Genomic DNA, 14,484 nt, shown 5'->3' with positions numbered 1-14,484 from the left:
CAGGATGGATCGCTTCAGCCCAGGAAGTCCAGGTTGCAGTGAACTGTGATTGTGCCACTGCACTCCAGCCTGGGTGACAGAGTAAGACCCTGTCTCAAAAAAAAAAAAAAATTGACCAAAAATTGACCAACAAGAGATAATGGATGATGTTCTAACCCCCTACCCCACCCCCACTTTCCCCAAAAGAGCAGGAAAATGTTATCACTCTCTAGACCTAAAGGGGCAAGGAAGGGGCTGTTACTGGAACCTTCTGAGAGCTGCAGTGGTAGCTTAGCTGTAGGAGAGGGGCCACCTGGCAAGAACTGAGGCCTTTGGTAGAGAAATACAATTATTGCCAGAAAGGGAGCCGGCTTCTCTCCCTCCTCCTGCCAGTCCCCCATCAGCAAAACCCAATAGGAAGCCAAGGGCAAGGGAGCCTGGTTGATGCCGTCCCTAGAGGTCAGCCTCAGAACAGGGCAGTATAGAAAAGAGAATGGCTTTGAAAGCCAAATAGAGAACTATCTAGGCACAGGGTTCATCCCACAGCCTTGGGAGGCCACCCAGGATGTGACAAGAGGTCTTGCTCTCCCTACCCCTATTCTAATCTGGTTAGAGCCCCAGAAGATCCTGTCTGGCTACAGATAATCTCTGTCTGCTCAGGGCTAACCAAAGATGACCACACTGGACCACAGCTGACCTCCTGCCTTGCCCTCCCCTCCTCCCCCAGTCCCTCAGACCAAATGGGCCCTAGAGAGTAAACAATGGCCAATAATGAGCCAGAGAAGACAGAAAGGAAAGAGAGAAAGGAGAAGCACAGTCACCAGTTAAGCCCTGCCCCCACTCACAAAACAGCCACAGGGAAATATATCCAGTGGTGAAATAATTGCAAAGATAAAAATTGTGTGACCCAAAATGCAATTATTTTTATATGTCTTCCTACCAAAGGCTACATCTAGAATTCAGAGAGCATAAAAGAGATGTACTGTATGCAGTCATAGCCATTGTCCCTTTAGAGTATGTGACCCAGGGTCTTTCTGCCTGTTGGATCACTCGATCCTTTACACCACTGCGTTGCTAGCCCTCTGATATACATGAGGATACAGAAACTCAGATCGTGCAGTAGTGAGGTCAGAATTAAATCTCAGCATTATCCTGGCTCCCCAGAAGACTATGATAAAACAAGCTTCCTGGTTATTTCACCTCCACCGCAAATAACCAGAAGTCCATCTCTATTTAAGCTCTCTGTGTATTACATTTACTGCAAAGGCAATATGATTAGTGGATCTTTCTTTTCTTCTATTGTAAGTAACAATTTAATACTTAGGGCTTTAGATGTCTTCCAAGCCGAGAAACGATAAAGATTTGATTGGAGAAGAGACTAAACAATTTCATTTTACAAATAATTCTTCCAAAAGCAATTTCTGAATTTCCTCCATTGACTGCCCATACACTATTCTTTATCATCTTGATGAGTATCCATTGATTAATTCATTCAGCACCTTTCTCAATTGTTTCCAAACCTGGCTGTTTACCATAATTTCCTGAATAGCTTTTTTTAAACAGTAGAAGCTGGGCTTCTCCAGACCTACTGAGTTAGAAACCCTGAGTACAGAGTCCAGGTATTTGTGGTTTAAAAAAAAAAAAATCTCTCCAGGCAATTCTGAGATGGAGCCAGGGTCCAAACTTCTGGGGTTAAGTGCTCTAGAAATAACAGCATGTTCCAGACATGCTCTATATGTTGTATGCATATTAATTCATTTAATCCTCACACTGAGCTGTGTGATAGGTAGTTTTTATCACTCCTATCTCACAGATGAGGAAGTTTAGGCAGGAAGAAGGTAAGTAACTTGCCTGAGGTCACAGAGCTCATCAGTGGCAGGGCTGGGATGTAAACCCAAGCCATCTGGCTGCAGAGCCCGGGCCCCTCTCCACTATGCTCGGCTGCCCCCTCTCGCAGATGGGGGAGTTTGCACTCTCCTCCCAGTTTGCACTCTCCTCTTCAGTCAACTGAGCAGGAGATCCACGTCAGCTAAGAGCCTGAATCTGAGAATCATTGATAGCTGTTTTACACTGATTACTGTCATCTTGTGCTTAGGCATGTGTGTATTTTACAAAGAATAAGCAAACTTGCAAATACTGACAACCTCCTGGTATAATCTATGCATTAAAAAGGCATGACATATGCAGCTAGGAGTGAAGCAGGTCGAAAGCACTCTGTAAGTTTCTGTAAAGTGAATAAAGAATAAGTGGCTGGGCACGGTGGCTCACACCTGTAATCCCAGCACTTTGGGAGGCTTAGGCGGGCGGACCACGAGGTCAGGAGATCCAGACCATCCTGGCTAACACGGTGAAACCCCATCTCTACTAAAAAATAGAAAAAATTAGCCAGGCGTGGTAGGGGGCGCCTGTAGTCCCAGCTGCTTGGGAGGCTGAGGCAGGAGGATGGTGTGAATCCGGGAGGCGGAGCTTGCAGTGAGCCAAGTTCATGCCACTGCACTCGAGCCTGGGCAACAGAGCGAGACTCCGTCTCAAAGAAAAAGAAATAATAATTGCGACATGATTTTGGTTCTTAAAGGCTAGGTGACAGAGGCCTGGCGAACACAGTGAGCCTAAAGTTTCTCCATCCCCCTGTGCCCCTCGGGAGTGCCGAGATGGAGAGAGGGTGGGAGAGGCAGACAGTAGCCCTCCACACAGGTGTCTTCTAACCTATCACACTCTTGCTTCTTTTCTGTGGATCTTTTTCCCAGAGAAACGGAAGGGGCCTCGGCTTCATTTGGAGCCTTTCAACTGACGCTTTTTCTAAGGTCATGTTTTTATACTGATTCCAAGAGCACCGTGACTGCCTGTTCTTTTGAGCCATTTCTCCTATTTTTCCTTACAGGCTCCTCACGGTCCTGTTGCAACAGTCGAACATCAGCGAGATTAATCACCAAGACAATGAGGTGAGCCACACTGTCAAGCAACAAGTGGTCGTTTTGATGTGAGGGTGAAAGGAAGGGCGTTTCTGAACCATTGTGCTTCCTCTTAAAAGCTACGGGGAGACATGAAGCATGGTTTTCTGTTCTTACCCTGAAAGGGAGACCTGTTTTCACTATTAATCCTCAGCAGAAACTTATCCCCACCATGGGTGTGCGTAGCTTCTGATAGGGAAGGACTTTATTGCACTAAGTACTTCAGCATTTACCATACGACTGAAATTTTGTAACTTCCCTCTGGACATTGAGAAATAAATATTGCTCTCTCCTGTCTTCTCAAGTCCCAGAAACTTAGTAGCAAGCTGTGGCTCAAGACATGCTCTCTCTCTCTTTTTTTTTTTTTAAGATGGAGTTTTGCTCTTGTTGCCCAGGCTGGAGTGCAGTGGCGCCATCTTGGCTTACCACAACCCCCGCCTCCCAGATTCAAGTGATTCTCCTGCCTCAGCCTCCCAGTAGCTGGGATTACAGGCATGTGCCACCACACCCGGGTAATTTTGTATTTTTAGTAGAGATGGGGTTTCTCTATGTTGGTCAAGCTGGTCTCGAACTTGTTAGGTAACATGGGGTACCTTAAAATGGCGCCGTACCTTAAGATGGGGCCGGTTCCGGGTTCTTCTCCCCTCCTTGACCGGGCACTGTCTGAACCCGCCAAAGGAGGGCCAATCAGAAAGAAGCGTCTCCCGCCTTCCCTTGGGCCCACCCCTAGCCCAATCCACGTAGGCCCAAGGGATATAAAACCCAGCACACCAGCAGCCCTCTCTCTCTTCTCTTCCTTCTCCGCTCGATACCTCCAATAAAGATCTCTTGACTGCGACCGGTGTAGTTTGGTCTCCGCCCGGCCCCTTTCAGAACTCCCGACCTCACGTGATCCGCCTGCCTCGGCCTCCCAAAGTGCTGGGATTACAGGCATGAGCCACCGCACTCAGCCTAAGACATGCTCTCTACTGAAAGATGGCAGAGAGGTGGGTATAGTGGCACGTGCCAGTGGTCACAGCTACACAGGAGGCTGAGGTGGGAGGATCACTTGAGCCCAGAAGTTTGAGAGTCCAGCCTGGCAACATAGCGAGACCCCCATCTCTAAAGAAAAAAAAGAAAGAAAAAGGAAAACAATGACAAGACTGGACACTGGCTCGTGCCTGTAATCCCAGCGCTCTGGGAGGCCAAAGTGGGAGGCTCACTTGAACCCAGGAGTTTGAGACCAGCCTGGGCAGCAGAGCGAGACTCCGTTTCTACAAAAAGTTTAAAAAGTAGCTGGGTGTGGTGGCACATGCCTATAGTCCCAGCTACTCTGGAGGCTGAGGCAGGAGGATCACTTGAGGCCAGAAGTTCAAGGTTACAGTGAGATATGATCACATCACTGCACTCTAGCCTGGGTGACAGAGCGACATCCTGTCCCCCTCCCCTCCAAAAAGAAAAGAAAAAGATGACAGAGAGATAATATTAATAATTCCAGGTTACCTGCTCCAGACATCACATTATTAATCCCAGTGATCGTAACTGCTGTTTAATTCATGTTGCAAGTAGAAGGCTTCCAAAAAGGTCGTTCAACACGCTTCAACAAAGTTCTTGAGGAAAGATGGCTCAGACACTAAGCAGAGCTGCCCAAGAGTAGCTTAGAGTCTTGTTAGATCTGCTTAACTCTTTTAAAATGCAGTACTAATTTTCCTTAGCCAGGCTGATTTCCTTAACAAGGTTCTTAAAATCAATTTAAAGACCTGGTTTTCAATGGAATTTTAAAGTAAGTATGTGCTTGGTTTGGTTGCATTTCACTAAGAAAGTCTGATAACATTAAAAATGTACATACTCAAAGATGCCGATTACATTATTTTCAAGGAAGCTAGGTGACCATAGGCAAGGGGGCAGGGGGTAAGCCTCCTAATCGCTTTCTTCTGGGGTAGACGCCCCCGCATCTGTCTTTTTTTTTTTTTTTTTAATAGACTCTTACTCTGTCGCCCAGGCTGGAGTACAGTGGTGCGATCTCAGCTTACTACAGCCTCTGCCTCCCAGATTCAAGAAATTCTCCTACCTCAGCCTCCCAAGTAGCTGGGACTACAGGTGTGCACCACTATGCTCGGCTAATTTTTGTATTTTTAGTAGAGACAGGGTTTCACCATGTTGAGCAGGCTGGTCTCAAACTTGTGAGTGAAGAGGTGGCCTGCCCCTCCATACCTGTGAGCGTTTCTCGTCAGGTGGAACAAGAGACTTGAGAAAAGAAAGAGACACAGAGACAAAGTATAGAGAAAGAAAAGTGGGCCCATGAGACTGGCGCAGTCATCAGGTGGAACGAGAGACTTGAGAAAAGAAAGAGACAAAAAGTATAGAGAAAGAAAAGCGGGCCCACGAGACTGGCGCTCAGCATACGGAGGACCCCCGCCGTGCCGGCACCGGTCTCTGAGTTCCCTCAGTATTTATTGATCATTAGCTCTACCATCTCAGAGAGGGGGATGTGGCAGGACAATAGGGTAATAGTGGGCAGAGGGTCAGCAGGAAAACGTGAACAAATGTCTCTGTATCATAAACAAGGTTAAGAAAAAAGTGCTGTGCTTTGATGTGCACATACATAAACATCTCAATGCCTTAAAGAGCAGTATTGCTGCCAGCATGTCTCACCTCCAGCCCTAAGGCGGTTTTCCCCATCTCAGGACATTCCATTGCCCAGCGACGAGCAGGAGACAGATACCTTCCTCTTATCTCAACTGCAAAGAGGCCTTCCTCTTTTACTAATCCTCCTCAGCAGAGACCCTTTACGGGTGTCGGGCTGGGGGACGGTCAGGTCTTTCCCTTGCCATGAGGCCATATTTCAGACTATCACATGGGGAGAAACCTTGGACATACCTGGCTTTCCTAGGCAGAGGTCCCTGTGGCCTTCCGCAGTGTTTTGTGTTCCGGGGTACTTGAGATTAGGGAGTGGTGATGACTTTTAACAAGCATGCTGCCTTCAAGCATTTGTTTAACAAATCACATCCTGCATAGCCCTAAATCCATTAAACCTTGAGTCCACACAGCACATGTTTCTGCGAGCACAGGGATGGGGGTAGGGTTACAGATTAACAGCATCTCAAGGCAGAAGAATTTTTCTTAGTACAGAACAAAATGGAGTCTCGTATGTTTGCTTCTTTCTACATAGACACAGTAACAGTCTGATCTCTCTTTCTTTTCCCCACAGTGAGTTCAGGTGATCTGCCCACCCTGGCCTCCCAAAGTGCTACAGGTGTGAGCCACTGAGCCCGGTCCACCCATCTGTCTTGAGCCTTCTGATTAAAGGCCTCCCTCTGACTGTCATTAATGACCACATCAGAAAGCCCCTGCTGCTTTCACTCCCCATATCTTCAGTGGTTTAAAGCAAAACCTCAGAGGAAAGAGGGTTGCACTGTTAGAAACTTCTGCTTTAAAGATGAGAACCAGAGATGAGGTAGCACACTCTGGTCACTCTGCCCGTGGTGTGGAAGCAGGGAGCTGGAGTGGCAGAGTCCATGTCAGCAGATTGTGAACCTCTAGATTTCAGGGCAAGTTGCCAACTACTTCCTCCACCTTCAACCCCTGGGGTAATCCCTAAACGGGGTCTTATTTAGAAAGATGACAAATTTGCTCATTTATACCCTAAAGCTAAATTCCACTTATAGACCTCCAACTCAAGCACCCCTCAGTAGAACTAGCAACCCCCCAGCAAAGACGTAGTTCCCTATTTTTCTCCACCGCAGGAGGCACCTGGCGGTGCAGACAATGAAAGCAGACACGGATCTTTCTAAGAGTGGTAATTGTAACACCTTACATAGAATATGTGGTAAATATTGGAAAAGTCCCTGGTTCCTCCTCATGCAAAGGGACTTCTGCAAAAAGATTCCTCCTGCTATTACATCAGCATATGGACCCGGTGGGTTTTAAGCCCAGAAAGCAGACCCAGCAGAGCAAGGGCCTCGACAAGGCACTTCCTACCCATGGTCACAGCTTCCTCTTTGGTCCATTCACAGCCTGCTGTCTGGAATCCATCTGAAACCAACTGCTAATGCTTGCCTGTGTTTTTCATACACATGGACTCTGCCACTCCAGCTCCCTGCTTCCACACCATGGGCAGAGTGACCAGAGTGTGCTACCTCATCTCTGGTTCTCATTTTTAAAGCAGAAGTTTCTAACAGTGCAACCCTCTTTCCTCTGAGGTTTTGCTTTAAATCACTGAAGACTTAAAACAAAATGTATGGATATATATGTGTATGTATATATTATGTATCCATAAATGTATGTGTATGTGTATATATATGTATCTGTATATAGATATATATATGGCTTTGGTTTTGGTTTTTTTTTGACGCAGGGTCTCATTCTGTGGCCCAGGCTAGAGTGCAGTGGTATGATGCAATGTCAACTCACTGTAACCTCCGCATCCTGGGCTCAGGTGATCCTCCCACCCAGCCCAGCCTCCCGAGTAGCTAGGACTACAGGCACACACCACCACGCCAGGCTAATTTTTCCATTTTTAGTAGAGATGGCATTCATATAACTCTGAGGCACTCATATAATTTTGTTTTTGACTGAGCTCCTGTACTAGGTCAACAGACCAGGCCAAATGTCAAAATGGAGTCCCTCATACTTAAATTCCAAGTCACCAAACTGAAACCGAGTTGTTATCTGACCTTCTGAGAAATCAGGAGAGAGATAACAGCCAAATTTCCCAAACAGGCCAGTTTTACTTAGCATAATAATGAAATTTCCTCTGCCTTTAATCCTGACAACAAAAAGTAACCTAAAGTAACCTGATGTTAAGCAATCAGTTTTTTCTCTGTTGTTCTGTTTCCCTGTTCTCATCTTTCATCTTTCAAGGAAAGTAACTTTGAAATAACCAATCTGCTTTTTGTTCTTTGCTTCTGCTTTTTTTCAGTCCTTCTCTGTCTACAAAACCAACCTCCTCTGCTGGGCTCATTGGAAAACTTTTTTTTTTTTTTTAGGCAGTCTCACTCTGTCACTCAGGCTGGAGTGCAATGACAACGATCACAGCCCACTGCAGCCTCCTGCCTCAGCCTCCAGAGTAGATGGGACCATAGAAACCCTGCACCACAGGCATGCACAACCATACCCAGCTCATTTTTTGTTTTTGGTAGAGACAGGGGTCTTCCTATGTTGCCCAGGCTGGTCTAGAACTCTTGGGTTCAAGTGATCCTCCCACCTCAGCCTCCCAAAGTGCTGGGATTACAGGCGTACACCACCATGCCTGGCCAGAACATTTTGGAATGAAGCCCAGTTCTAGAACTGCAAATGAAGCCAATTAAGATCTTTGAGGCCCAGCTCCATGGCTCATGCCTGTAATCCCAGCACTTTGGGAGGCCGAGGTGGGTGAATCACTTGAGGCCAGCAGTTCAAGACCAGCCTGGCCAACATGGCCAAACCCCGTCTCTACTAAAAATATGAAAATTAGCCAGGTGTAGTGGCTCGTTCCTGTAGCCCCAGCTACTCCAGAGGCTGAGGCAGGCGGTGGAATTGCTTGAACTTGGGAGATGGAGGTTGCAGTGATCTGAGATGGCATGGCTGCACTCCAGCCTAGGCAACAGAGCAAGACTCTGTCTCAAAAAAAAAAAAAAAAAACTTTAAAGCTAAATCTTCTGCTGTAATTCTGTTTTTGCCAATTATTTATTTTATTTAGTTATTGGTCATTGCTAGTGAGAGCCAATCACGATTAATTTATAACAGTAAACGCTCTTGCCATTGAGAAATAAATACAAGTCTGAAATGGAAAGAACACAGCCCAGGCTTTCTTTGTCATTCATTACTTTGGCTGCTCAATGTTTTGAATAAGTAATCTTCTCTCTTCTGTCTTTTTTCAATGAGCTCCAAGCATGGTGTAGCCTCCATTGTATAAGGGGTAGGGGCGAGTAACAGTTAAATTCATTTTTTAAAAAAAGGTATCACTCTACGTGTTCTGCAACCTTTTTTTTTTTTTTTTTTTGAGACAGAGTCTTACCCTGTTGCCCGGGCTGGAGTGCAGTGGTGCAATCTCGGCTCACTGCAAGCTCCGCCTCCCAGGTTCTGCCTCAGCCTACCAAGTAGCTGGGACTACGGGCACCCGCCACCACGCCCAGCTAATTTTTTTTGTATTTTTAGTAGAGACAGGGTTTCACCATGTTAGCCAGGGTGGTCTCGATCTCCTGGCCTCGTGACCCACCCGCCTCGGCCTCCCAAAGTGCTGGGATTACAGGTGTGAACCACCGCACCCAGCCTAACTTAGTTTTTAAACTCAAGCATTTGTCTTAGAATTTTTGATACATACAGATCTGGCTCATTCCTTTTCTGTTGTTTTTCTTTTCTTTCGAGACGGAGTCTCGCCCTGTCCAGGCTGGAGTACAATGGCGTGATCTCGGCTCACTGCAACCTCCACCTCCTGGATTCACACGATTCTCCTGCCTCAGCCTCCCGAGTAGCTGGGATTACAGGCACCTGCCACCATGCCCAGCTAATTTTTGTATATTAGTAGAGACAGGGTTTCACCATGTTGGCCAGGCTGGTCTCGAACTCCTGACCTCGTGATCCACCTGCCTCGGCCTCCCAAAGTGCTGGGATTACAGGCGTGAGCCACGGCACCCAGCCTGTGGCTCATTCCTTTTAATGGCTTCATAATGTTACATAATATCAAAATATCTCCATTTATTTTGCCATTCCTCTATGAATGGATATTTAGGTTGTCTCAATTTTTCACCATCATAAACACCAGTCTACAGAGTGTTTCTTGTACAAGCCTTTTTGCATACTCTATACAAGCATTTCTCTTAAAAGAATAATTGCTGGGTAGTAAAGAGTGTATGTTTTTATTTTTAATACACACTGCCTAATTATTCCCCCAAAATAGCTGGGTGTTTTTGTTGTTGTTGTTGTTATTGTTGTTTTTAGAGGAAGTACTGGTTTTTTCCCAGTTGTTGCTGGATTTTCTTATTATTTGCATTTTTCCTGATTAATAAGATGAACATCATTTCATAGATATAATGGTCTTTATTATATCTTCTTTTGTGACTTGCCTGTTTACATTCTTTGTCCATTGATCCATTGGGTTGTCATTTTCTTATTGATTTATAGGAGTTTATTTTATATTGTGAATATTAATGCTTTGCTGTTGTGTTGTAAATACTTTTTCGTAGGCTGTTGGTTATTTTGAAACAGTTCATAGTACCTTTTCTTATTCAGAAATGTAAAAATCTGATATAATTAAAATGATCATTCTTATCTGTTTCTGCTTTTTCTTTTGATGTCTTTTTAAAGAAGGCCTTCTCTACCCCAAGAACTGGATTACGTTATGTTAAATTATGGTTTTGTTTGTTACCAGATTTTTTTAAATATATGGTTTCATTTTTGAACTCTTTGTTCTGTTCCAATGATCTGTTTGTTTTTCCTGTTTCATTAACCACACTACTTAATTATAAACTGACTTATTTAGAAGCTATCCACACTGCAGTTAACACTGAAAAAAGCAAGATAGGTCAGATTGTCCTTTGTGCTTTTGTTCTTCAAAACAGGACCTCAGAAGAATCATTGACATAGAGTGAGGCTTGTCTATTGCACCTACCGGGAGTTAAATGGAAATTAACCTCTCCTGCTCTCATTTTAGCCTTGACAGGAAGAGTATTCTATCAAGAGGGGCTCTGAGCTGTTGGCATCTGGGTTAGAACTTTGAATGCATTTATCCAGAGAAGCACTGTTAGGCACAGCATTTAGGATATATATATTGTTTAGGATATATTAAATGCACATTCTTATGTAAGTAGATTTTTGTGAGCAGTCTAACAAACCAAACTTCAATTGTAGAACCACTCTGAGAAAATAAATTTAAGTTGCAAAAACAGATGTGACCTTTTGGACATAATTCTTAGCATCACTTCTACTTACCACATTCCTGAGATAGAACCAAAAGCAGAAGAAACAGTCCCTGACTCTTGAAATTTTTAACTTTACAGTTAACAAAAGGTAAAATAACAAACAAAAGTTTTCAATGAATCAGAAGTTTTAGCCTAAGACCAAACATCTAAAAAAAAAAAAGGAGTAGGGTCACCACTACTTAGGAGCCCCCACCCCCCTCTCCCACTCTCCTCCTAACCCTATAAACTTCTAGAGGCAGACCATGCCTTTTTTATCTCTGTATCCCTAGGTTCTAGTTCAGTAGCTTGCACAAAAGCTTTAGTGAGGCACAAACATTTTTTTATATATATACACACATATACGTATGTATATATACGTATATATGCATATATACACATATATACGTGTGTATATATGTGTATATATATAACACACACACACACATATATATAGATTTTTTTTCCCAGATGTGGTCTCACTGTGTCACCCAGGCTGGAGTGCAGTGGCACGATTTTGGCTCACTGCAACCTCCGCCTCTTGGGTTCAAGTGATTCTTCTGCTTCAGCCTCTTAAGTAGCTGGGATTACAGGTGCCTGCCACCATGCCCGGTTAGTTTTTGCATTTTTTGTGGAGACTGGGTTTCACCAGGTTGGCCAGGCTGGTCTCGAACTCTTGTCCTCAAGTGATCCACCCGCCTCGGCCTCCCAAAGTGCTGGGATTACAGGCGTGAGCCACCACGCCCAGCCTAGATATATATTATATCTAGATATGTTATATCTAGGGAGAAAGAAAGAATTAAATTCAAGAAAAAGTCATGTTATTTTATTTTATGGCCCTTTCTTCTTTTGTTTTGTTGACTCAGCTATCCAATTTATTTCCCAGACTTGACTCCAGGTGACTGTTATTTCCAAAACCTACTCTCAAAAAAATAAGATTTTCATGGTATTAGAGGTGTTTATGAGATATAAATAGGTAAATAAAATTTTATACCAATTAGAATTTTTAAAAAATGTCCTGTAGACTTTAGAGCAGGAGTCCTTACCCATATTTATGACATGGACACATTTTCATGTGTTTGTGAAACCTATGGATAACTTCTCAGAAACATACCTGAAATTAGGCTGGATGCAGTGGCTCACACCTGTAATCTCAGACCTTTGGGAGGCCGAGGCAGGAGGATTGCTTGAGCTCAGGAGTTCAAGATCAGCCTGGGCAACATGGCTAAACCTCATCTCTATTTAAACTTCTTTTTAAAAGGAAAAAAATATCAAAAAGGAAAAATATCTGAAATTACAGAAAATAAAATATATAAGATTGCAAAAGAAATCAATATATTAAAATACAGCTATCAAAACATTCTTTTTAGGCCGGGCGCGGTGGCTCAAGCCTGTAATCCCAGCACTTTGGCCGAGGGGTTGAGAGACGGTTCGGCCATGATCCAGCCTGAGGACAGAGAAGATCCGTTCAAAAAAAAAAAAAAAAAAAATTATGGAGTCTCGCTTTGTCGCCAAGGCTGGAGTGCAGTGGCGCAATCTCAGCTCACTGCAACCTCCACCTCCAGGGTTCAAGTGATTCTCCTGCCTCAGCCTACCGAGTAACTGGGATTACAGGCACCCACCGCCATGCCCAGCTAATTTTTGTATTTTTTAGTGGAGGCGGGATTTCACCATGTTGGCCAGGCTGGTCTTGAACTCCTGACCTCAAATGATTCATCCACCTTGGCCTCCTAAAGGGCTGGGATTACAGGTGTGAGGCACCACACCCAGCCTATTTATTTATTTACTGAGACAGGGTCTCACTCTGTGAGGCCAGAGTACAGTGGTGCAATCTCAGTTCACTGCAACCTCTGCCTCCCAGGCTCAAGTGGTTCCCCCACCTCAGCCTCCCAAGTAGCTGGGACTACAGGCACATGCCACCATACCCAACTAATTTTTTTTTTTTTTTTTTTTTTTTTCTGTAGAGGCAGAGTTTCACCATGTTGCCCAGGCTAGAAAACATTTTAAAGAACAAATTTATGATAATAACATATAAGATTGTTTATTAATGCATTAAATAAGACTTGATGGTAGGACCATAAACTACTACAATTGTTGAAGTAGTGAGACATGTAGCGATCTGCAATCACTAATGTAATAGCACTGTACCTATAATTTATAGAGGTGGCAAAGTCACAGGTACTGTTTATACTACTGTGGGTTGTTGCCTATATTCATAATAGAAAAAGATGTTAAATTTCAATTAGAAGTTAGTGAAAATAGGCCGGGCGCAGTGGCTCACGCCTGTAATCCTAGCACTTTGGGAGGCCAAGGCAGGTGGATCACGAGGTCTAGGAGTTCGAGACCAGCCTGGCCAATATGGTGACACCCATCTCTACTAAAAATACAAAAATTAAACGGGCGTGGTGGCTCGCATGCCTGTAGTCCCAGCTACTAGAGAGGCTGAAGCAGGAGAATCTCTCTTGAACCCAGGAGGTGGAGGTTGCAGTAAGCCGAGATGGTGCCACTGCACTCCAGCCTGGGTGACAGAACGAGACTCCGTCTCAAAAAAAAAAAAAAAAAAAAAAAAGAAGTTAGTGAAAATAAAGATGTAATTATTTCTCTGATGAAACTCACATATCCTTATTTCTATCCATGGATAGAGCTCTTGCTCTAGTGGCAATTTCAAAAAAAAAACCGCCCAAAAGTATTTTGAGCAATGAGTAGAATAATTGTATAGCCTCCCAAGGTGATCTCCTTGGAACAGGAAAATTGTTTTAATTATTCAACAAATATTTGTTCAGTACCTGCCATGTCTCATGTAGGCTTCATCCCTGCTATGATGGAGTTCACAGTTTAGTGCAGAAGAATGTAGATGTTCTTTTTTTGTTGAAAAATAAATCTATCAACTTAGGCTTCTATTCTGAAGGCTCTGTTTTGTAAGTTTGTTCTTGTTAGAATTGGCTCCTAGACTTCCATGGCCTAAGTTCGTTTTATTGTTTTTCTTGTCTGATTTAAATTATGAAAACTCCCAATCTAAAGTCTTTTTTTAAAAATTTCAGACATATTATTCTTGTAATTATTACAGGGAGGAAGTGAGAGTTTTTAAAGAGTGTCATTATTAGCAGCCCTTCCTAGTGCCCTAAAATCCAACGTCAGAGTATTCTTGGCCTTCAGTTATAGTCTTTGGCTATCGTGATGCTCACCGTCTATCTACCCAGTTTAGGAAATTCCAAAACAAAGACAATGAATTAGTTTACTAAGCTTTCTGATCTATAAGATTGTTTTTCAAATAAAAATGAAAGAAAATGGCTTTCATTACTGTACTTGTAACACCATCTAGTTTTTAAAACTAGATCTACTTTTAAAGTACATAGTAATTCCAATTTTTTATCTAAGGGAGATCCTCTATCACTTTTGTTGGGGGGTGATCATATGTGATTAGAGGATTAAGTATGTTAATTTTTAAATGTCAACCAGAGCCAAGCTGCTGGAAATTCTAGATCCTTCAAAGCATCTGGAATTGTTTACTGACCTCTCAGCCACCAGACACCTGCTATAATTCTTAACCCTCCCCTTCCACCACCCCGCCCCGAACCGCCAATCGAGACGGGGAACAAACCAAGCACCCAGCCACATCAACATTTCTCTCTGTGTGCTTTTCAGTGTTGGCTAGAGACACTCTAAAAGTACAGTTCTGAAACATGAAACCTGCTAAG

At 43.8% G+C, this 14,484-nt stretch overlaps 1 protein-coding gene across 1 annotated transcript in view; it reads left to right on the top strand.

The window, feature by feature from the left end:
• Positions 1-14,484, top strand: part of ANKRD55 (ankyrin repeat domain 55) — a 95,740-nt gene that overhangs the window by 71,900 nt on the left and 9,356 nt on the right. The window contains exon 5 of the mRNA XM_032145427.2: positions 2,861-2,921. Coding sequence (XP_032001318.2) covers positions 2,861-2,921 — 61 coding nt within the window. The remainder of the gene's footprint in view (positions 1-2,860; positions 2,922-14,484) is intronic.

This window comes from Hylobates moloch, unplaced genomic scaffold (assembly GCF_009828535.3).
Source record: "Hylobates moloch isolate HMO894 unplaced genomic scaffold, HMol_V3 SCAFFOLD_23, whole genome shotgun sequence".
Taxonomy (NCBI): domain Eukaryota; kingdom Metazoa; phylum Chordata; class Mammalia; order Primates; family Hylobatidae; genus Hylobates; species Hylobates moloch.
The sequence above is the reverse complement of the archived record's forward strand: the minus strand, read 5'-3'. Positions and strand labels throughout refer to the sequence as shown.